Below are 24,152 nucleotides of genomic sequence, written 5' to 3' on the forward strand. Positions count from 1 at the left end.
CTGCGTGTCATGTTGCCCATCACGTGATAGATAAGACAGAAAGGGCTGCCATATCTTATCAAATGTGCTGGATCGTGACCAGTCCTTTCCATATCTAACAGACTAGTGACTTCATCTAACCAGGTTTTTAAAAATGGGACAAATATTTTCTATTATTAATCTTTCTGTGTTTTTGTTAAGCATACCAGTTTGTCTCCTGTTTTCTGCTCTGTTTTCAGCTTTGATTGGTCTGTGGTGGCAGCATAGCAGTGTTCTGATGACCCGTCCTGTGAGGTGTGTCTCTATCTAACATTCCAGCTGTGTTTTCAGGTGGAGCTGAAGATGAAGTATAATGACCAGCACTGTAAAGCCAGGGGTCTGCTGTCAGGCTCCCGCTGGTATGAGATCCAGGCCTACAGAGCCCTCAACCAGGCCCTGGGCAGGTACGGGTTTCTTTGTTTATGTTCCTGTTTGTTTCTCCATCCTTGACTCAGCCTATCACAGGAGGCTTCCTCCTAGCTCACAAATCAGGCTCATGATCAGAATTTTTATAAATACATTTTAATAGATACATTTTAAAAACCAGGCGGTTACTACCTGAACTTGACAATGTTTTTGCTACCACAGGTGTATCAGACACAAGAATGACTGGGGAGCCCTCATTCTGGTAGACGACAGGTTTGGGAACAACCCCAACAAATACATCTCAGGTACTGAAATTAATGATCACATGTTGCAGCCACTCGAGATTCATGTACTCACAAACAAGCTTTCTAATGTCCCTGTTGTCTTACACAATGTGTAGTTTCTTATCTTGGGCACATGGTGGTGATGGTAATCCACAAGATAGAGGGCTTGTGTTGAGCAGGGTGGCAGGTAGTCTAGCGTTTAGAGCATTGGGCCAGTAACCGAAAGGTCGCTGGTTCGAATACCCGAGCCGACAAAGTGCAAATATGCCGATGTGCCCTGGAGCAAGGCACTTAACCCTAATTTTATCCCGCAGTGCCGTACTACTATGGCTGACCCTGTAAAATCAACACATTTCACTGCACCTATCCAGTGTATGGCAATAAAACGTACTAGAGGTCGACCGATTATGATTTTTCGACGCCGATACCGATTATAAGGGGACCAAAAAAATCCGATACCGATTAATCGGACGGTTTTTTATATATTTTTAATTTGTAATAATGACAATTACAACAATAAATAAAATAAATAAATAATGAAACATTTTCAATTTGGTTTAAATAATGCAAAAACAAAGTGTTGGAGAAGAAAGTAAAAGTGCAATATGTGCCATGTTAGAAAGCTAACGTTTAAGTTCCTTGCTCAGAACATGAGAGCATATGAAAGCTGGTGGTTCCTTTTAACATGAGTCTTCAATATTCCCAGGTAAGAAGTTTTAGGTTGTAGTTATTATAGGAATTATAGGACTATTTCCCTCTATACCATTTGTATTTCATTAACCTTTGACTATTGGATGTTCTTATAGGCACTTTAGTATTGCCTGTGTAACAGTATAGCTTCTGTCCCTCTCCTCGCTCCTCCCTGAGCACGAACCAGAAACACAACAACAACAGCCACCCTCGAAGTAGCGTTACCCATGCAGAGCAAGGGGAACAACCACAGGCTCAGAGCGAGTGACGTTTGAAATGCTTTTAGCGCGCGCTAACTAGCCAGCCATTTCACTTCGGTTACACCAGGCTCATCTCGGGAGTTGATAGGCTTGAAGTCATAAACAGCGCAATGCTTGACGCACAACGAAGAGCTGCTGGCAAAACGCACAAAAGTGCTGTTTGAATGAATGTTTAAGCACCTGCTCTTGCCTACCATTGCTCAGTCAGATACTTAGATACTTGTATGCTTGTATGCTCAGTCAGATTATACGCAACGCAGGACACGCTAGATAATATCTAGTAATATCATCATCCATGTGTAGTTAACTAGTTATTATGATTGATTGATTGTTTTTTATAAGATAAGTTTAATGCTAGCTAGCAACTTACCTTGGCTTACTGCATTTGCGTAACAGGCGAAGGGTTAAAAAAAAACATCCTGTTAAGAACTCTTTTTTTATATATATATTTTTTTATATGTTGACTTTCGATGTGGAGTGCAACAAGAGGCAGGTCGTTATTGCGTTGGACTAGTTAACTGTAAGATTGCAAGATTAGATCTCCCGAGCTAACAAGGTGAAATTGAGCAAAATAAAATAATTAGTTTTTATATTATAATAATGTATGTTTTTAAATGGGTGTAGGTGGTGGAATGCCCTTCCACTAACAAGATTAGTATCTGTTTACCCCAGGTCTGTCCAAGTGGGTGCGTAACCTGGTCAGGCACCACGACACCTTCAGAGGTGCCATGCAGTCGCTGGTGGCCTTCTCCCAGTGCCAACAGGGGGCAGGAGAGATCCATGGAGCAGGGACCCAGACCTTCAACAGCACCACCGTCCTTTCTCCAGCCAGTCAATCTTCAGTGACTGTGGAAGATCTGTCCCACTGTCGGCCCAGTCCTAGCCCCAGCTCAGACTGCCTTCTCTGGGCCACGGTGCACCACACTACCACGTCTCAGGTCCCAGAGCCCCACACCCAGCTACAGGGGTTGAGGTCCTGGGTTCCCCCTACGGTCTCTGTCCCACCTGCTCTGTGGCCTCTCCCCACCACCAGCACTGGAAAGAGTGGAAACAGAGGTGAGACGTATTACATTAGATACAGTGCATTCGGAAAGTATTCAGACCCCTTTACTTTTTCCACATTTTATTAGTCTAAAATGGGTTCAATAGTTTTTTCCTTCATCCATCTGCACACAATATCCCATAATGACAAAGAAAATTATTTTTTTACAAATATATTAAAAATAAAAACTGATTTACATTTACATAAGTATTCAGACCCTTTACTCAGTACTGTGTTGAAGCACCTTTGTCAGCGATTACAGCCTTGAGTCTTTTTGGGTATGACGCTACAAGCTTGTCAGATTGGACGGGGAGCGTCGCTGCACAGCTATTTTCAGGTCTCCGCAGAGATTTTCGGTCGGGTTCAATTCCAGGCTCTAGCTGAGCCACTCAAGGACATTCAGAGACTTGTCCCGGAGCCATTCCTACATTGTCTTGGCTATGTGCTTAGGGTCGTTGTCCTATTGTAAGGTGAACCTGTTCCACCAGAGACTCTGGGTTCGCGCCCAGGCTCTGTCTCAGCTGGCCACGACCGGGAGGTCTGTGGGGCGACGCACAATTGGCCTAGCGTCGTCCGGGTTAGGGCGGGTTTGGCCGGTAGGGATATCCTTGTCTCATCGCGCACTAGCGACTCCTGTGGCGGGCCGGGCGCAGTGCAAGCTGACCAGGTCGCTAGGGGCACGGTGTTTCCTCCGACACATTGGTGCGGCTGGCTTCCGGGTTGGATGCGCGCTGTGTTAAGAAGCAGTGCGGCTTGGTTGGGTTGTGTTTCTGAGGACGCATGGCTTTCGTAAAATTAATTTGAATAACATTTTTTTTTTAAAGGATCTCTCTGTACTTTGCTCCTTTCATCTTTCCCTTGATCGTAACTAGTTTCCCAGTCCCTGCCGCTGAAAAACATCCCCAGAACATGATGCTGCCACGACCGTGGAGATGGTGTCTTTCCTTCAGACGTGACGCTTGGCATTCAAGCCAAAGAGTTCAGTCTTGGTATCACCACACCAAATAATCTTGTTTCTCACGGTCACAGTCCTTTTAGGTGCCTTTTGGCAAACTCTAAGCGGGCTGTTGTGCCTTTTACTGAGGAATGGCTTCCGGCTGGCCACTCTACCATAAAGGCCTGATTGGTGGAGTGCTGCAGAGATGGTTGCCTTTCTAGAAGGTTCTCCCATCTCCACAGATGAACTCTGTCAGAGTGCCCATCGGGTTCTTGGTCACCTCCCTGACCAAGGCCCTAATCCGTTATTGATACCTTGCTCTGGTTCATTTAACAGTGCTAGCGGGCCCAACTTATAGGATCCTTGAGGCCAATGTTGGCATCTTGAACGTACTTTCCCAGTTATTTTCTCATCTTTACTGTCAACACCTGATGACTGCTCCAATCAGCTCCTCAGCTGAATTTCTAAATGCATTGTAACAGTCTTCACACAAACGTGTTGTCTTTCTATTCCATGATTTCCCATAACGTGTGTATTCTCTGTGAGCAGGTGACCAGAAGCAGACACAGCAACACCCCTCCACTCCCCTCACCACCCCACGGTCCCTGCACCACCTCTTCACCTCCACCCTTGTGAGCTCCACCCACTTCAAGACTCCAATCTTCCAGGCCCAGGACCCAAGCAGGCATCAAGATCATCTGGATGACCCGCCACGGCCTGACTCTGTGGAGGAGGAGGAGGAGAAGAAGATCCAGGAGAATGTGAGTCAGGATCCCTGGATCCCCTTCCCAGGAGGGATGGCCCGTGAGGGGCTGGATGGACCGGCATCTACCCCTCCCAGCCCGGACCAGGACCAGGGTCCGGTTCTAGTCCTCTCCCCAGTGGAGGTCCCTGCCAGTTGTGAGCCCAGACAGACCACTGTAGTTGTTGACGATCCCACCCTGCTAGAGGAAGAGGAAGACCAGAGCATCTTCTTCACACCTGAGATGTTTGATGACGAAGAGGAGGTGGTGGACACCAAGCCTCTTCCCAGGACAGTGCAGGGGATGATGACAGGGGAGGGAACTGTGCTTGCGTCCAGCCTTGCTCTCTCTACCGGAACAGCCCAGGCTCTGTCTGAGGACCTGTTTGGGCCAGAACAGGGTCCCAGGGAGGACACAGAGACAGTCACTACCACTGATACCAAGAGGGGAGGCGCTCTCGCTCCCTCAGCCAGTAGAGACTGTGTCAGTGTGGGATGGGAACAGGACAGGCAGCAGGGGAGTAGGATAGGGAGTGGTGATGAGGCCCAACAGACCCAGAGACAGGAGGACCAAGGTCAGGGAGAAGGACAGGAGCTGAACCAGGGGGCGACCCAAGGCCAGAGCAGGCAGACAGGCAGCAGGACACACAGACTGTCCAGGTCCAAACAGAAAGCTCCAGAGCCATCCTCAGGTAAATTAACCAGCTACTTCATTGTTGTCCCTAAGGTTATAACCATAGACAAGTAGACACCAGGTTATAACTAGATGATGAGGCACCAGGGCCCGTATTCACAAAGGGTCTCAGTAGGAGTGCTGATCTAGAATCAGTTATTCATTTTAGATAATAATTATTAAAATTAAATGGACAGGTGAGATCTGATCCTAGATCAGCACTCCAACTAAACTCTTTATGGACACGGGCCCAGGTTATACCCATAAACTATGGTTATAAATATAGATAACTAGACACACTAAAACGCTCAGTAAAGCCAGTTGCTTCTCAGATCGTCATGTCTCATTATCTGGCGTGACAGCATAACTGGGTTGCCTCGTCTGACCAACATTATCTGTTTAAACAGTCTGGAGCTAACGAACTTCTCACAAATTGCCATGTTAACGTGCAGTCTTATATTTTTGTACACATCATTAAAATGCATGAAAATGTGTTTATTTTCATGTAAACGCGATGGAAGCATTGTCCCGTTACGTGTTTTAATGAGGTGTTATTTGGAGTGAGGAGAGGAGTGGGGGATGCAGCATGCCTGACTTCACACAGATAGACATCTTGCATTTTTACACAGTTACTGTTCAATTTTTTCATAAATTAATTATCTGATGTAAACTAGAGGGGAGGTGGGGTGTGGGGATGTGTGTTCAATGACTTGGGGGAAACACACAAGGCCTTTCCAGCAACACAAGAAACCTCAGAAATAACATCATTCATCTTGAGAACATTTCATCTCCAGGGTGACAGTGTGTGTGTGTGTGTGTGTGTGTGTGTGTGTGTGTATATATATATATATATATATATATATATCAATACATAATGATTGTGGCCATCTGATATGGAAAATGGATGAATAAAATCATGTTAGCAGGTTTTTGTTTGTGTGGTGTCAAGTTGATGTAGAAGAGTGCAGATGTGTAGTTTGAACCATCAATAAAGCACCTTGTATTGGCTTCACTTTGCCAGTTACCATGTTATTGACCCAATAGTACCAAAAAGACGTTTTATCTTTCAGAAGGTAAAGCCGATAAAGAATTATAAATGCTGTATTTTAACATTTTTAGTCTCAGTTGTTAAACTGTAGTTGTTTTTATGTTAGTATTTTGTTTGTTAGTAGTTGGACCTGTTTGCCTTTGCTATAGTGGTGGTCAGTTTCTCTATTTCTTCATTCCGGCTTGCAGAAGCGGGATACTATTGAATTTGATGTGATATTATGGCTTTCATTAAACCTTGGTAAATAAATATTTATTGACCTGTTTATGTCCATTGCTTCCCGTATATGCCTAATGTTCTGTATGTACGAACAGTTAAGCAAATGGCATATGTTCTCACGTACACCCTAACCATTCCCCTTAATGGGGAAAATGGTTTAATGATGTCGTGAAGAGTAAAACCCATTTACTGTGTTTGAAGGATTAGTTGTGATCGTGGTTTGGGCTTACCCCGACAATGATCAATTATACCATTGGTTAAAGAAGCTGAATTGTAGATGGAGGGAGGCAGGAACAGTGAAGTCTGCCAAATTAAGCCCCATTAGCTTGACAGGACGTTGTCTCGTTAGAACACACATCTCCCTAACAATCCCTAACCTGTGATTGGTTGACGGAGGAGTCCAATGTGGACGCCCGAACCATTCAATTAAAGCTCATCCCTCTGCTCATCAGCCTCACTATATGACAGTGCCTTAGCTTCGTTAGTTAATTTAATTGCATGGTTGAACGTGGCAGGGCACCTCATTAATATCAGTATTAACAAGGGTACCATGGGAGAGGGTAAGCAGATGTCCGAATTAGAGGTCGACCGATTATGATTTTTCAACGCCGATACCGATTATTGGAGGACCAAAAAAGCTGATACCGATTAATCGGCCGATTTTAAAAAGAAAAAAAAATGTATTTGTAATAATGACAATTACAACAAACTGAATTAACACTTATTTTAACTTAATATAATACATCAATAAAATCAATTTAGCCTCAAATAAATAATGAAACATCTTCGATTTGGTTTAAATACGTGTTGGAGGAGAAAGTAGAAGTGGAGGAGAAAGTAAAAGTGCAATATGTGCCATGTAAGAAAGCTAACGTTTAAGTTCCTTGCTCAGAACATGAGAACATATGAAAGCTGGTGGTTCCTTTTAACATGAGTCTTCAATATTCCCAGGTAAGAAGTTTTAGGTTGTAGTTATTATAGGAATTATAGGACTATTTCCCTCTATACCATTTGTATTTCATTAACCTTTGACTATTGGATGTTCTTATAGGCACTTTAGTATTGCCAGTGTAACAGTATAGCTTCTGTCCCTCTCCTTGCTCCTCCCTGGGCTCGAACCAGGAACACAACGACAACAGCCACCCTCGAATCAGCGTTACCCATGCAGAGCAAGGGAAACAACCACCCCAAGGCTCAGAGCGAGTGACGTTTGAAACGCTATTAACGCGCGCTAACTAGCTAGCCATTTCACTTCGGTTACACCAGCCTCATCTTGGGAGTTGATAGGCTTGAAGTCATAAACAGCGCAATGCTTGACGCACAACGAAGAGCTGCTGGCAAAATGCACGGAAGTGCTGTTTGAATGAATGTTTAAGCACCTGCTTCTGCCTACCATTGCTCAGTCAGATACTTAGATACTTGTATTCTCAGTCAGATTATACGCAACGCAGGACACGCTAGATAATATCTAGTAATATCATCAACCATATGTATTTAACTAGTGATTGATTGTTTTTTATAAGATAAGTATAATGCTAGCTAGCAACTTACCTTGGCTTACTGCATTCGCGTAACAGGCAGTCAGTCTCCTTGTGGAGTGCAACAGTCGTTATTGCGTTGGACTAGTTAACTGTAAGGTTGCAAGATTGGGTCAAGGTGACAAGGTGAAAATCTGTCGTTCTGCCCCTGAAGGAGGCAGTTAACTCACCGTTCCTAGGCCGTCATTGAAAATAAGAATGTGTTCTTAACTGACTTGCCCTAATTTCGATTAATCGGTCGACCTCTAGTCCGAATAGGTGGTTAGTCTATTGGTCTGTAAGGCTGTTATGCAGCACTGTGAGGTTATTGGAGTATTTACTGAGGCTTCCTTTGGTATCTGATTAGCCTTTATATATCCTTACGAGTTGGAACAAATACATTATAAATACAAATACATTATCCACACAGTAAGCTAATTGTAGTATTTTATTTTATGTCCCATGTTACTGATCATTGGAAAGTAAGTTTGTTTCAGCTGGTTTGAGATTTTGCCATTTAAAAGACAACACCACGCAGTAGGAGGCAGCTGGCATATTGACATAATTTGCTTTAATTGGCAGGTCACTGCGCTGAGGTCCTTGTTGCAAGACCGACCCAGCCATGGAAAGGGAGAGTTGTTCTGTCCAAGACTCAGGCTAAGAACCAGGCCCAGACCCATGTCAGGTGCAGTCAGAGGGGCAGAGGCAGGACCAAGGCAGGGGTGCCCTTTGCACCCACCTCCAGTCTCCCAGTCCAGCCACAGACCAAAGACCAGAGCCTAGAGGTCCAGGGCAGGACAGCCAGAGTCAGATCTGCTAATGTCGCTGGTCCTGAAGAGACTGAGGGAAAGCAGGCTGTCACAGGATGGAAGGACCAGGCCTCTACCAAGCCTGGGACTAGTATTAGGGCCAAGACCAGGGGGCCAGAGGACTCTTTCAAGTCAGGAACCAGCAGGACGGTCAGGGGTCAGGAGGATGTTCCCAAGCCAGAGACCAACAGCAGTAAGGCCAAGGGGCAGGAGGTTACTAGTGTTTTCTGCCAACAGTACAGCAGCAGGGGGAGATTGAAGACAACATGCAGAACAGAGGTGAAGAGATTCAGGGGGAAAGAGGCACGGTTGCCCCCCTCTTGGGAGGGCCTGGAAGAAGTCACGAGCAGCACCCCCGCCACCACAACAGTGCACTTGGACATTGTCAACCCTAAATGCGAGTGTAGAGTGTGTGTCCCAGGAAGTCCTGGAGGTGAACCTGAGACTGAGAGTAGCTCCACTGGTCTAGCAAAGGAAGGGCCTGGTAGTCAGAACTCTTTACAGAAAGGTTAGACAGCATGTACGCATCAGAGTAATTTGGTCAGTGTATTCATATTTTTTTTTGTCAGTGAATTCATCAGTACTCATTTGGAAATTAAATCAAAACCATCCATCTGTTGCTTGTTCTCCCCCTCTAGGCATCAAGGTGCAGGATAGAGGGGGCAACAGGGCCTCTCGGAGGAGGAAGGTGCGTTAGGGGCCACTGCATAGACCAGGTTTGGAGCCTAGGTATCTGAACAGTAGTGATGCACATTGTTTGTATGTGACAAGGCTAATATGATGCACATCATGCCAACTCAAGTCTTGTCTTTCAGAGGACTAACAACCACAGACCCTGTTCCAGAGGACTAGACTGTGCTGTGTGCGGGCAGCAGCTACTGCCTGTGGCAGAGGGTACATTTAATTCCCACAAATAAACACATATCCTTATGTCTGATCCTCAATCAAATCAAAAGTGGATGTTGTAACTTGTGACCGTGTTCCTTAAGTGAGCTGCAGAGCACTGTGTGTTATCTGGAGCAGATAGCTAGGCTTAAAGGCACCAGAGGGTGGGGTGGGGTGGGGGGGGGGCACAGCTGCAGGTCCAGCACACTGTCCATGCCTCCCACCCAGACCCCAATGTCCCCCCTACCCCACTGGTGGTATGGGGGCATAGCAGCCCTACAGGCCCTCAGAAGCTGTCTTCAGCCTTACAGGGACAACAACACTACAGGTAGACATTAAATAAATCATACATTTGACTTTATCTTTAATCTTTACGTTGTTGCCTAACCTACAGGAATTAGTTAATTTGTGATTTCACTGTGGAATAATACAGCCACATACGAAGAACCTGCTATTACAGACTTTCCTTGTTCAGGCTTGTTTTAGTACCTCTGGGGATGACCATAAAGAGAGGGAAGCACTGTTATAGGAGCTAAACATTGCAGTCAGCAAGATGTTTCCATAGTTACAAAACCCCTGCTTCATTGATGCCATAAGTCTATGCTGGGGAGCTCCCCTCTCTTTGAAGTGAGAGTGAGAGAAACCAACCTGTCTGAACGATGTCCCAACTCTGAAAGGCTCTAACCTGGATCCACCCAAATCACTGACTCAATAGATTATTCAGGACAAAAGAAGCCATGGTGCCTGCTAGAATCCCCTAGTCACTTTTCCCTTTGACAGTGTTGCTATCCAAGCCAAAGAATAAGAATGAATCATTCTATTTCTCTGATCCAAGCACCTTTCATCCATACATACAGTACACACTTCCCCAACAGCATTCTATAGTTCCGTTGGTATATGTATTTACAGTCCCTTCAAAGTAATGATCCATTTAAACTATCTGTCGTTATAAAACAGCAATCAGTGTCACTAGCCAAAGAGCGTTTATATGTATTCACTTTCCCCCAGGATTAAGGTGTATGACTTTCTGTGCTGACGAGGGGGTTAATGTGTGGCTGGCGGCTGAGGCCTTTGATGCCGTCTCCCTACAGGCTTTTCTGTGGGTTACTTTGCATTTAGTTGTTTTGTCCTTTATTTTCATTTTCTCTTTCTCTCTCTGAAGCACACACACACACACACACACACACACACACACACACACGTACAGCCTACAATTCTATCTGGGACCCAGTGGAGTGCTCTGTGACAGGGCTGCTACAGTGTAGAGGTTGTGCCTTCCACAGCTGGTAGCAGCTGAGATCCAGCACCCACGGGACCCCACCCTGGACCAGGTGAGCCTCAAAGCCTCAACCTTACAGGGAGGGACACAGCACCTTGTACTAGGTGTGCTTGGTCTGGTTGTCCTCTAGCTGGTGCTCCACAGACACAAACCATTGTTTATTCCTTGAAAGCAGCCTATGAATAAGGAGAGACTAATATCCACGCTTTGGGTTTGTTTAGAGCAATTCCATAGTAACAGAATGATTCTGAGACTCAGAATTGTCACTTTAAAATGTATGTCAAACAAAAACCAATGACCGCGAAGTTAATCAAACCATACAGTTCTGAGCACAATTTACACAGAAAATTCTACAAAAAATACATTTGCTTGAAGAACAGTGATGCTAAGAGGATGCTAAGTGGATGCTAAGTTTTCTAACAGAATGACGGTTTGTGACATCATTCTGTTACCAAACTTTGCACCAACCAAAAATGTTAGCATTTTCTAACCAAAAACCAATGGAAGTCAATGTACCCCAAATGTCTGCCTCATAATCAAGTTATGAATCAAGACAGTAATGTTAACCTGACCATAACAGGTTGAATCAGTTGTTGAACTCACAGGTATAATTTATGTAATGACATACATCTTTTGTTCTGTGCTTAATACAAGATGTTCTTTTCTATCTTCATATGTTGCTGTGGGTTTGAAGTGTGGGTTCAGTAACCAATGTGACAGATGAACGTTGCATTGTAACCAATATCTGTCCCTCTTCTGTGTTCCGAAATATACTGTAATTATTGAACTGTATGATCATGCAAAATTATGACTGAAACATCATGCCAATATCAACCTATGGTTGACAGTGTGTGTGATGGCATTGTACTGTACAACCTCTTAGATGTAAAGTCCCCTGTTTTGGGGACCTGCTTGGTTCTAGTACCAGTTCCGACTGACATTTTCACTTATAAATCAGTATGTGGATACCATAGATCGAAATGGATTGCATTGAGTGGTAGTCCTGATTCTCATGGACACAGCAGGAGAATGTCTCTTCTGCCTGTGTAAAGCAGGATGTGAAATCTGACACCACTTGAAGCTGGCATGTCCCTCCATTTAATTCACTCTTCCGACTGTCCATCAACTCCTGACTAAACCCTACGTCACGAACAGCCACTAACAATGCATATGCCAGGAATCCTTACATCGCAATTCAGCAGGAGAGAGTGATTTCGTTGCTGTAGCACATTCAGAGACCGATTTATGGTCAGTAATCTAAAATAATTTGATCATTTAAAAAAAAAGAACTTTGGCATAGATGGACAAGATTAATAGGAGATGAAAGATGAGTTCCTCACAAGTAATGGAAGCCAAGCTCTGTGAGAAGTTCACAGTGATGGGGGCAGACGTTTGATCAAGAGAGAACTTTAGAAAATATGCACATTTTCTCTAACACTAAATATACATCTGTATTTCACAGTTACAAGCAGTGATGGAAAAAGTCCACAATTTTCATACTTGAGTAAAAGTAAAGATACCTTTTTAATAGAAAATTATTCAAGTAAAATGGGAAGTCACCCAGTAAAATACTACTTGAGTAAAAAAGTATTTGGTTTTAAATATATTTAAGTATCAAAAGTAAATGTAAAAATAATTTCAAATTCCTTATAAAGCAAACCAGACGGCTTCATTTTCTTGTTTGTTTTTAAAAATTGACTGATAGCCAGGGGCATGCTCCAACACTCAGACATAATTTACAAATGAAGCATGTGTTTATTAAGTCCGCCAGATCAGAGGCAGTAGGAAAAACCAGGGATGTTCTCTTGATAAGTGTGTGAATTACTTTTGGGTGTCAGGGGAAATGTATGGAGTAAAAAGTACATAATTTTCTTTAGGAATGTAGTGAAGTTGCTGCTACCGTTTCTTATGGCTGAAAATAAATTCTGGACCATCAGAACAGCGATTACTCACCTCGAACTGGAAGAATATTTTTACTTTAACGAGTCCCACGCGAACGATATACTGCTTTCTCGGGAACGGGCTCAAATCCCGTCATTTGCGTGAAGAAAAGACAGAGCGGGGGCGGAGGTCGGGCTGCCTGTTAAGAATTTTTAGGCGAGTGAGTAAACCCCCACTGCCATACATTCTGTTGGCTAATGTGCAATCATTGGCAAATTTAAAATGGATGACCTACAATCAAGATTATACTACCAACGGGACATTAAAAACTGTAATATCTTATGTTTCACCAAGTTGTGGCTGAACGACAACACGGATAATATAGAGCTGGCAGGATTTTCCATGCACCCGCAGGATAGAGAAGCTACGTCTGGTAAGACGATGGGTGGGGCTGTGTGTCTATTTGTCAATAACAGCTGGTGCGCGACATCTAATATTTAAAACGTTTTGAGGTATTGCTCGCCTGAGGTAGAGTACCTTATGATAAGCTGTAGACCACACTATCTACTAAGAGAGTTCTCATCTATATTATTATCGTAGCCGTCTATTTACCACCACAAACCGATGCTGGCACTAAGACCGCACTCAGCCAACTCTATAAGGCCATAAGCAAACAAGAAAATGCTCATCCAGATCCAGTTTTACCTCATTTCTACCAGCATGTCACATGGTCAACCAGAGGGAAAATGACTCTAGACCACCTTTACTCCACACACAGAGATGCATACAAAGCTTTCCCCCACCCTCCATTTGGCAAATCTGACCATAATTCTATCCTTCTGATTCCTGCTTAACAAGCAAAAACTAAAGCAGGAAGTACCAGTGACTCGCTCAATACGGAAGTGGTCAAATGATGCGGATGCTACGCTACAGGACTATTTTGCTAGCACAGACTGGATGGAATATGTTCCTGGATTCATCCATTGGCATTGAGCAGTATACCACCTCAGTCATTGGCTTCATCAATAAGTGCATCCACAACATCGTCCCCACAGTGACCGTATGTACATATCCCAACCAGAAGCCATGGATTACAGGTAACATCTGCATTGAGCTAAAGGCTAGAGCTGCTGCTTTCAAGGAGAGGGACACTAATCCAGACACTTATAAGAAATCCCGCTATGCCCTCAGACAAACCATCAAACAAGCAAAGTGTCAATACATGAGTAAGATTGAATACTACTACACTGGCTCTGACGCTTGTTGGATGTGGCAGGGCTTAAACCATTACAGACTACAAAGTGAAACCCAGCCGCGAGCTGCCCAGTGACGCGAGCCTACCAGACGAGCTAAATGCCTCGCATCGAGGCAAGCAACACTGAAGCATGCATGAGAGCACCAGCTGTTCTGGACGACTGTGTGATAACGCTCTTGGTATTCGATGTGAGCGAGACCTTTAAACAGGTCATCATTCACAAAGCCATGGGTCCAGACAGATGACCAGGATGTGTTCTCAAAGCATGCGAACCAACTGGCAAGTGTCTTCACTAGAGGTCGACCGATTAATCGGAATGGATAATTAATTAGGGCCGATTTCAAGTAACAATCGGAAATCGGTAATTTTAGAAGCCGATTTTGCCCGTTTTTTATTAAAACATTATTATTGATTTTTTTACACCTTTATTTAACTAGGCAAGTCAGTTAAGAACACATTCTTATTTTCAATGACGGCCTAGGAATGGTGGATTAGCTGCCTTGTTCAGGGGCAGAACGACAGAGTTTTACCTTGTCAGCTCAGGGATTCAATCTTGCAACCTTACGGTTAACTAGTCCAACGCTCTAACCACCTGCCTCACAAGGAGCCTGCCTGTTACGCGAATGCAGTAAGAAGCCACGGTAAGTTGCTAGCTAGCATTAAACTTAATCAATCATAATCACTAGTTATCATAGTTGATGATATTACTAGTTTATCTAGCGTATCCTGTGTTGCATATAATCGATGCAGTGCGCATTCACAAAAAAGGACTGTCGTTGCTCCAATGTGTACCTAACCACAAACACCAATGCCATTCTTAAAATCAATACACAGAAGTATATATTTTTAAACCTGCATATTTAGCTAAAAGAAATTCAGGTTAACAGGCAATATTAACCAGATTAAATTGTGTCACTTCTCTTGCGTTCATTGCACGCAGTCAGGGTATATGCAACAGTTTGGGCCGCCTGGCTCATTGCTAACTAATTTGCCAGAATTTTACGTAATTATGACATAACATTGAAGGTTGTGCAATGTAACAGGAATATTTAGACTTATGGATGCCACCCGTTAGATAAAATAGGGAACGGTTCCGTATTCCGCTGAAATAATAAATGTCTTGTTTTCGAGATGATAGTGTCACGTTCTGACCTTAGTTCTTTTGTTATGTCTTTGTTTTTGGTATGGTCAGGGCGTGAGTTGGGTGGGTTGTCTATGTTAGTTTTTCAATTATTTGCTATTTCTGTGTTTGGCCTGGTATGGTTCTCAATCAGAGGCAGCTGTCAATTGTCCCTGATTGAGAACCATATTTAGGTAGCCTGTTTTCTATTGTGTTTCGTGGGTGATTGTTTTCTGTTGTGTGTCTGCACCAGCCAGAATTGTCTTCGGTCGTTTCTCTTTGTTATTTTGTCATTTCCGTGTTCATTTAATAAATATGTACACATACCACCCTGCACCTTGGTCCTCACCTTCTTCCACCGACGACGACCGTTACAGATAGTTTCTGGATTTGACCTAAGGCTCGTATTTCTGTGTGTTATTATATTATTATTAAGTCTATGATTTGATAGAGCAGTCTGACTGAGCAATGGTAGGCACCAGCAGGCTCATAAGCATTCATTCAAACAGCACTTTCGTGTGTTTTGCCAGCAGCGCTGCTGTTTATGCAAGCCTATCAACTCCCGAGATGAGGCTGGTGTAACGATGTGATGTGAAATGGCTAGCTAGTTAGCGGGGTGCACGCTAATAGCGTTTCAAACATCACTCGCTCTGAGACTTAGAATAGTTGTTCCCCTTGCTCTGCATGGGTAACGCTACTTCGAGGGTGGCTGTTGTCGTTGTGTTCTTGGTTCGAGTCCAGGTAGGAGCGAGGAGAGGTACAGAAGCTATACTGTTACACTGGCAATACTAAAGTGCCTATAAGACCATCCAAAGGTATATGAAATAAAAATGGTATAGAGAGAAATAGTCCTATAATTCCTATAATAACTACAACCTTAAACTTCTTACCTGGGAATATTGAAGACTCATATTAAAAGCTTTCATATGTTCTCATGTTCTGAGCAAGGAACTTAAACATTAGCTTTCTTTCTTGGCACTTACATATTGCACTTTTACTTTCTCCTCCAAAACTTTGTTTTTGCATTATTTAAACCAAATTGAAAATTGATTTTATTGATGTATTATATTAAGTTAAAATAAGTGTTCATTTAGTATTGTTGTAATTGTCATTATTACAAATACATTTTAAAAATCTGAGGATTAATCGGTATCGACTTTTTTGTCCTCCAATAATCGGTATCGGCGTTGGAAATTCATAAGCGGTCGACCTCTAGTCTTCACTGACATTTTCAACCTTTCCCTGACCGAGTCTGTAATAACTATATGTTTCAAGCAGACCACCATAGTCCCTGTGCACAAGGAAGCGAAGTTAACCTGCCTAAATGATTACCGCCCCGTAGCACTCACGTTGGTAGCCATGAAGTGCTTTGAAAGGCTGGTCATGGCTCACATCAACTGCATCCTCCTGGATACCCTAGACCCACTCCAATTCGCATATCGCCCCATCAGATCCACAGATGGCGCAATCTCAATCGCACTCCACACTGCCCTTTCCCACCTGGACAAAAGGAACACCTATGTGAGAAGGCTGTTCATTGACTACAGCTCAGCGTTCAACACCATCGTGCTTTCAAAGCTCATCACTAAGCTAAGGACCCTGGGACTAAACACCTCCCTCTGCCACTGGATCCTGTACTTCCTGATGGGCCGCCCCCAGGTGGAAAGGGTAGGCAATAACACTTCTGCCACGCTGATCCCTCAGGGGTGTGTGCTTAGTCCCCTCCTGTACTCCCTGTTCACCCACGAATGCATGGCCAAACATGACTCCAACACCATCATTAAGTTTGCTGACGACATTACTGACAAGACAACAGTGGTAGGCCTGATCAGCAACAACGATGAGACCGCCTTTAGGGAGGAGGTCAGAGACTTGGCAGTGTGGTGCCAGGACAACAACCTCTCCCTCAATGTGAGCAAGACAATGGAGCTGATCATGGACTACAGGAAAAGGTGGACCGAACAGGCCCCCATTAACATTGACGGGGCTGTAGTGGAGCGGGTCTAGAGTTTAAAGTTCCTTAGTGTCCACTCCACCAACAAACTATCATTGTCCAAACACACCAGGACAATCGTGAAGAGGGCATGACAACACGTTTTCCCCCTCAGGAGACTGAAAAGATTTGGCATGGGTCCCTAGATCCTCAAAGTTCTACAGCTGCACCATCGAGAGCATCCTGACTGGTTGCATCACCGCCTGGTATGGTAACTGCTTACGGCATATGACCGCAAGGTGCTACAGAGGGTAGTGCGTACTGCCCAGTACATCACTGGGGCCAAGCTTCCTGCCATCCAGGACCTACGTACTAGGAGGTTTCAGAGGGAAGCCCAAACAATTGTCCAAGACCCCAGTCATCCCAGTCATAGACTGTTTTCTCTGCTACCGCACAGCAAGCGGTACCGGAGCGCCAAGTCTAGGACTAAAAGGCTGCTTAACAGCTTCTACCCTCAAGCCATAAAACTGCTGAACAATTAATCAAATGACCACCAAACTATTTCCCGCGCATTGGGAGATCACCGCGCATTGACTCGGTACCGGTACCACCTGCATATAGTCTCGTTATTGTGTTACTTTTTATAAATGTTTTCTTTATTTGGTAAATATTTCATGTGTACTGTGTACTCAAAAGTGACTCTACCTTAGCAATGTATAACTATTTTTACCAGAAAGGTGAGATTGGAACATATCTTGGAGTATTTATTTATAATTTAACTAGGCAAGTCAGTTAAGAACAAATCCTTCGTTACAATGACAGCCTACCGGGGAACTGCCTTGTTCAGGAGCAGAACAACAGATTTTTTAAACCTCGTCAGCTCGGGGATTCGATCCAGCAACCTTTCTGTTACTGGCCCAACACTATAACCACTAGGCTACCTGCCGCTCCACTAATATGTATGCAGCATTACTAGTTATTGTTTATGGCCCTCATTATAAATATTTATGTATTGGGGGATTATGTAGATTACATTTTCGATTACATGCAGTTACATTTAAGAGGTTTAATAACAGGCCATATGTTTGATGTCCTCACACTGCAGTACATGTGTTCGACAAAGGGCTACTGTACTGTTTTTTTGCACATCATGTTCTTAGTGCAGACCGTTTCAGTTGGTGTTTGTCACTTGTGCCTTTGTGTTTACATCCTGAAGGGCACCCTATTCTCTACATAGTGCACTACTTTTGACCAGGACCTATTGGGTATATAGGGTGCAATTTGGGACTTAGACTCTGTCTCCTGCGAAGCGTCCATATGCTATGCTACACTACGCCTGGGGTGGAGTGGCGAGACATTTGGGTGAATAAATCAATACCAACAACACAACAGTGGCAGGATACTTGTTTAATTAGCGCTTCCATAATCTGTCTGATATTGGTGACGGACTGAAGACCGATTCCAAGTTGTCACGCTTCTCCCTGTGAATGAGTTAACGAGCCTTTATTGACCCGTTGGTAGATGCGGCTGCTGCCAAGTCTTAATCGATTACGATGTCTTAATCACTCCTGAGCTGCTTTTTTAATAGTTCAATTGAGTGATGAGAGATTACAGAGTTGCCCCTCTGCAAAAGCTTGGGGGTAATGGCTAGCACACTGGGGAAGCTTGGGTGTGACAGCTAGCACATTTGTGTCATAAACAATACTGTTTTTAGAACATGATTTTAATGACTTGTTTTGACATAAACTGAGAGATTGTATCTTAAATTATTTCTACTTTATTATCTTTTATTCTAATTAGGCTAGAGCACTTGTCAAACTCAAGGCCCGCTAGCCGATTCCTCTTTTCTCCATTGAAAGGCTTGGCCTTGATTGACTGGTAAACTCAGGTCAGAACAAATTCACTGCAGTGTCTAGGAAAGTTCTGTCCTGAGTTGACCAGACAATGACAGATTAAAGTAGGGATGGTAGGCTAGTTGTAGAAAATTAGAATGTGTGAACTCCATATGAAAACAATGTATAAACATTTCCCACAAGTCTTCTCAACCATGATTACAAGTTGATTTAAAGAAAATGTAGTTGTTCAATACATTACAGAAAGGTTTGTAAGAGAGTGCATAGATACACAAAATACTAATCACTATTGTGAAAACCAGCAAAACGCTACTACCAGCAACATTGTTTTCTGTTTATGTTGGATCAATATTTTGTCGATCGATACACCCCAGACTTTTGGCCATCTGTGTTGCGGCTCAGTTTGTTTTCCACTTACGTTGTGCACTGTGTCTACACACAAGAGACAATTCTTGATAACCTTATCCGGCAGGTAGCATAGTGGTTAGAGTGTTGGGCCAGTGACTGAAAGGTTGCTAGATCAAATCCCTGAGCTGACAAGGTAAAATTCTGTTGTTCTGCTCTTGAACAAGGCAGGTAACCCACTGTTCCTAGGCTGTCACTGTAAATAAAAATGTGTTCTTAACTGACTTGCCTAGTTAAATATTTAAAAAGTCCTAAATTTCAAGAATCTGCATTTGAACAGATTTCACCTGCGTTCTAATTAAACAAATGGCCAATAAATACAGGAGTCCACTCAGTGTTCTAGAATGCTGGAAAATATGGGTCAGTTCAAGAGGGTATGTGGGTACACAGTATGTGAAAACGTTTTCTTTACCCTATGTCGTTAGCCTCAATATGCTTGTACTCGACAGTGTTGATGAATTACAAACGTTCGGGGTGCATTGGGAAAATGACAAGATCGTGACACGCATTTATTTGATTTCAGTCTTTTACATTCATAATTTTAACCACAATGTTACAAATAATCAAACTGGTTTGAACTTCAGCAATCAAACTATTGTGAAAAGTGCCACATAAAACATTGTCAACATTTAATGTGCTCACTATCTTACTTCCTCATCTCCCTCCCCTCCCTCCGTTGCATTCTATTTTCTCCCTTGTAGAAAATGGTGCGTGCCCTAGCAAAGTCAACATTTCGGTACTCCGGTGCCCCCATTGAAATTCTCATTAGGTCAGGGATCATCAGCAGCATACCACCCTGCATACCACTGCTGGCTTGCTTCTGAAGCTAAGCAGCATTGGTCCTGGGCAGTTCCTGGATGGGAGACCAGATACTGCTGGAAGTGGTGTTGGAGGTCCAGTAGGAGGCACTCTTTCCTCTGGTCAAAAAAAAATATCCCAATTCTCCAGGGCACTGCCCTGTGTAGGGTGCCGTCTTTCGGATGGAATGTTAAACGGGCGTCCTGACTTTCTGAGGTCATTAAAATATCCCATGGCACTTATCGTAAGAGTATGGGTGTTAACCCTGGTGTCCTGGCTAAATTCCCAATCTGGCCCTCAAACCATCACCGTCACCTAATAATCCCCAGTTTACAATTGGCTCATTCATCCCCCTGTAACTGTTCCCCAGGTCATTGCTGCAAATGAGAATGTGTTCTCAGTCAACTTACCTGGTAAAATAACGGATAAATAAATCAAATTTAACCGCAGGCCGATTTTATTTATTTATTTTTTATTTTATTTGTTCTTTCTTCTTGAGCCAAGGGGCCGGAACATAATTCAAAATAATTTGTAGACTGCAAATTTCCCAAAACAAACACTAACAGATATGATATTTTACTTAAACATAATTTCAAACCTTGCTTACATTTTGGATATGATCACATATGCGTGGGAACGCTTTGGAACAGATGTCCAAAATTAAAATCACTTGGAGATGATTTAATGATGATTTTAATGTATTTTATGTCCCAACAAAAACATTTTTTAATGTGGGCCACCAGTTGGGGAACCCTGCTCTAGGTGATCAATGCCTATGCGTGAGCATTTCTTGATCAGAATTAGATTTTGTCAGCTGGAACCCCTTTCAGCTGGAACACTGGACAAAGGGAGGACCACAGCAATGGCCGCCAGCTGAGTGTGCGCTAGGAACACATTGCAAATGCTACTGACAGAGACTCGTACCACATACACTCTCTGCATATATGTCCTTTTATTAGCTGCATCTTAGTATAATTTTGAACCCGGGGTCATACAAAATGTCGTGTTTCTCTACTCCGACTATTAAGAAAAGCTGGGGATCTAGATACTTTTTTTGCAATAGCTTATATGAATCTATCATCTGGTTGTGTTTATGAAGGTTTTAGGAAAGCCTACCATTAGAATTTGAGGGGGGGGGGGGACTAATTAAAATGTTTTATGTTGCTGTAGGCTATATGTAATGAGAGAAAAAACACAACACCACATTTCAAGTGTTATAGCCTACACCATCACAAAGAAATCCATTATTATTTCATTTAGGCAGGTCTTCAGAAACAAAAAAACTAAGGAATTGTATTTCAAAAGAATGTAATATCTTATTTCAAGTTGTGTTCTGTTACTAGTGTTTAGTAGTCTATATGGCTATGCTGCTACAAGTCTTCACATGTAGAACTCATGGAAAAGTGGCTGTAATATTCTATGAAATAGAGCTCATGCCTTAATTAAAGGGATACTTATGTATTTTGGAAAATCTACTTCCCCAGAGTCAGATGAAATCGTCGATTCCATTTGTATGTCTCTGTGTCCAGTATGAAGGAAGTTAGAGCTCATTTCGTGAGCAAATACTAACTAGCATTAACGCCATGTCTGGAAGACTTCCATTCATTCAGCTAAACTGCACGTAGAGACATGTCTGTACAGCGTTGGTCCTACCAATCACAATTCTCGCTCCAACTGAACTGGAATATGTTCCCGGTTGCCTCTGGAGATAACTTCAATGAATACGCAGACTGAGTCACCAGATTCATTAAAAAAAATGCATAGATGACATTCCTGAATCAAAAACCATGGATTGGTAGCAGCCTTGTAAGAAAACTGAAAGAGAGTGATGCTGCTTATGAACAGGGCAAGGTGACCAGGACAATAGTTTGGTTAAATAGTACAAACACGACCTATGCAGATCGATCAAGATAGCGAGGCAAAGTGGAGGAGCAATTCAGCGGGTCGGACACAAGACGTATGTGGATGAGCTCCTAACAATCGCGGATTGCAAAAAGAAAGCCACATCGTGATCACCAACGCCACATTACCGGAGGCTCTAAACACCTTTTTCTCAAGATTTGAGCACAATGACCCTGAGCTGCCGAGGAGAGCCCCCGATGACAATGTGAACTTCACACACAGTCTCCACTGAGGACGTATGTAAATCAAAGCATTGACCCTTGCAAGGCTGCCGGCCCAGATGTCATCTCTAGCAGTGCCCTCAGAGCATGTGCAGACCAGCTGGCTGTTGTATTCTTGGACATTTTCAATCTCTCCCTAGCTCAGGCCGCTATACCCACCTGCTTCAAGATGTCCACTATCATCCCATGCCCAAGAAAGGGAAAGTGACTGAACTGAATGACTATCGACCAGTAGCACTCACTTCCATCATCATGAAGCGCTTAGAAAGGCTAGTCAAAGACCATGTCACCTCCTCCCTCCCCAACACACTCAACCCTCTCCAATTTTCGGATGACGCAATCGCCATTGCACTGCACACTGCCCTTACCCACCTGGACAAAAGCAATGCATCTCCTGAGTGGCGCAGTGGTCAAAGTCTAGCTCTGCCATTAGAGATCCTAGTTCGAGTCCAGGCTCTGTCGCAGCTGGCCGTGACCGGGAGACCCATGGGGCGGCGTACAATTGGCCCAGCGTCGTCTGGGTTAGGGGAGGGTTTGGCCGGCAGGGATGTTCTTGTCGCACTGGCAACTCCTGTGGAGGGCCGGGCGTAATGCGCGCTGACACGGTCGCCACGTGCACAGTGTTTCCTCCGACACATTGGTGCTGCTGGCTTTCGGGTTAAGCGGGCATTGTGTCAAGAAGCAGTGCGGCTTGGCTGAGTTGTGTTTCGGAGGACGCCTTTGCCTCGCCCGAGTCCGTACGGGAATTGCAGTGATGGGACAAGACTGTAACTACCAATTGGATACCATGAAACAATGAATTTTGCTTTTTACAAAAGTAACATAAAAAAATATATGTGAGGATGCCGTTCATCGACTACAGCTCAGCCTTCAATACCATAGTGCCCTATAAGCTCATTACAAAGCTCATGGCCCTGGGTCTGAACTCCTCCCTTTGCAAATGGGTCCTGGACTTCCTGACGGGTTGCTCCCAGGTGGTGAAGGTAGGCAACATTACCTCCTTGACCCTGATTCTTAGCATGGGGGCCCCACAAGGGTGCGTCCTCAGTCCCCGCCAGTATTCCCTGTATACCCACGACTGTGTGCCCTCACACTGTTCCAACACCATCATCAAGTTTGCTGACGACACTACAGTAGTAGGTCTGATTACCAACAACAACAAGACAGCCTACAGGGAGGAAGTAGGTTGTCTGAAGGTGTGGTGCCAGGTAAACAACCTCTCCCTTAACGTTAGCAAAACAAAGGAGCTGATTGTGGACTTCAGGAGGAACCAGGCTGGACACGCCCCATCCTCATCAACGGAGCTGCCGTGGAGACTGTCAATAACTTCGAAATACTAGCCTACAGACCACAGAGAAGCTGAAATGGTCTAACCACACAGACACCGTGGTGAAGAAGGCACGACAGCGACTCTTCAACCTCAGGATGCTGAAGAAATGTGTCCTGTCCCCTAGGGCCCTCATTGTTATACAGGAGCAGCATCGAGAGCATACTGTCGGGCTGCAACACAGCCTGATATTGCAACTCCTACACCGCGGACCGCAAGGCACTTCAGAGGGTGACACGTGCACCCGAACGCACCATTGGCTGCACACTGCCTGCCCTGGTAGACACCAGGTGTTGCAGGAAATCCAAGAAGATCATCAGGGCTCCCAGCCACCCAAGCCATGACCTGTTCTCCCTGCTTCAATCACTCAGACGCGGGCAGTACAAGAGCATCATGGCAAAAACTGGAAGACTGGGCAATAGTTTCTACCCTCAGACCATCAGGCTGCTGAATAGCCACAACTAGTCAGATACCTGCTCCCCCCTCCCCTGCTACTCCCCCTATGGACATTCCCCTCTGCTACTCCCTCTTAGGACATTTTCCCCCACCTCCTCATCTGGATTTTACTCTGCCCCCAACCCAACAACATTCATCACTGTTGCAGTTGTTTAATATTATTGTATATTATAATTTTTTTAATTGTAATTCGTATTGTTTTTATTTAACGTGGTCCCCAGACACCCTCAAT

General features: G+C 44.0%; 1 protein-coding gene across 6 annotated transcripts in view; it reads left to right on the forward strand.

Annotated features, from left to right (window-relative positions):
* brip1 (BRCA1 interacting protein C-terminal helicase 1) overlaps window positions 1–9,649 on the forward strand; it is a 42,431-nt gene extending 32,782 nt beyond the window's left edge. For 4 of the 6 annotated variants that reach the window (XM_036965141.1, XM_036965139.1, XM_036965143.1 and 1 more), the window contains exons 17-23: window positions 310–422; window positions 607–689; window positions 2,291–2,674; window positions 4,147–5,031; window positions 8,379–9,113; window positions 9,244–9,293; window positions 9,421–9,554. In XM_036965141.1, the coding sequence (XP_036821036.1) occupies window positions 310–422; window positions 607–689; window positions 2,291–2,674; window positions 4,147–5,031; window positions 8,379–9,113; window positions 9,244–9,293; window positions 9,421–9,522 (2,352 nt within the window). In that variant the 3' untranslated portion in view covers window positions 9,523–9,554. Of the gene's footprint in view, window positions 1–309; window positions 423–606; window positions 690–2,290; window positions 2,675–4,146; window positions 5,826–8,378; window positions 9,114–9,243; window positions 9,294–9,420 lie in introns of those variants that run through there. The other 2 variants (XM_036965144.1, XM_036965145.1) reach the window with 2 other exon arrangements.
* Window positions 9,650–24,152: the final 14,503 nt, after the last annotated feature.

Source organism: Oncorhynchus mykiss, chromosome 27, assembly GCF_013265735.2.
Source record: "Oncorhynchus mykiss isolate Arlee chromosome 27, USDA_OmykA_1.1, whole genome shotgun sequence".
NCBI lineage: Eukaryota > Metazoa > Chordata > Actinopteri > Salmoniformes > Salmonidae > Oncorhynchus > Oncorhynchus mykiss.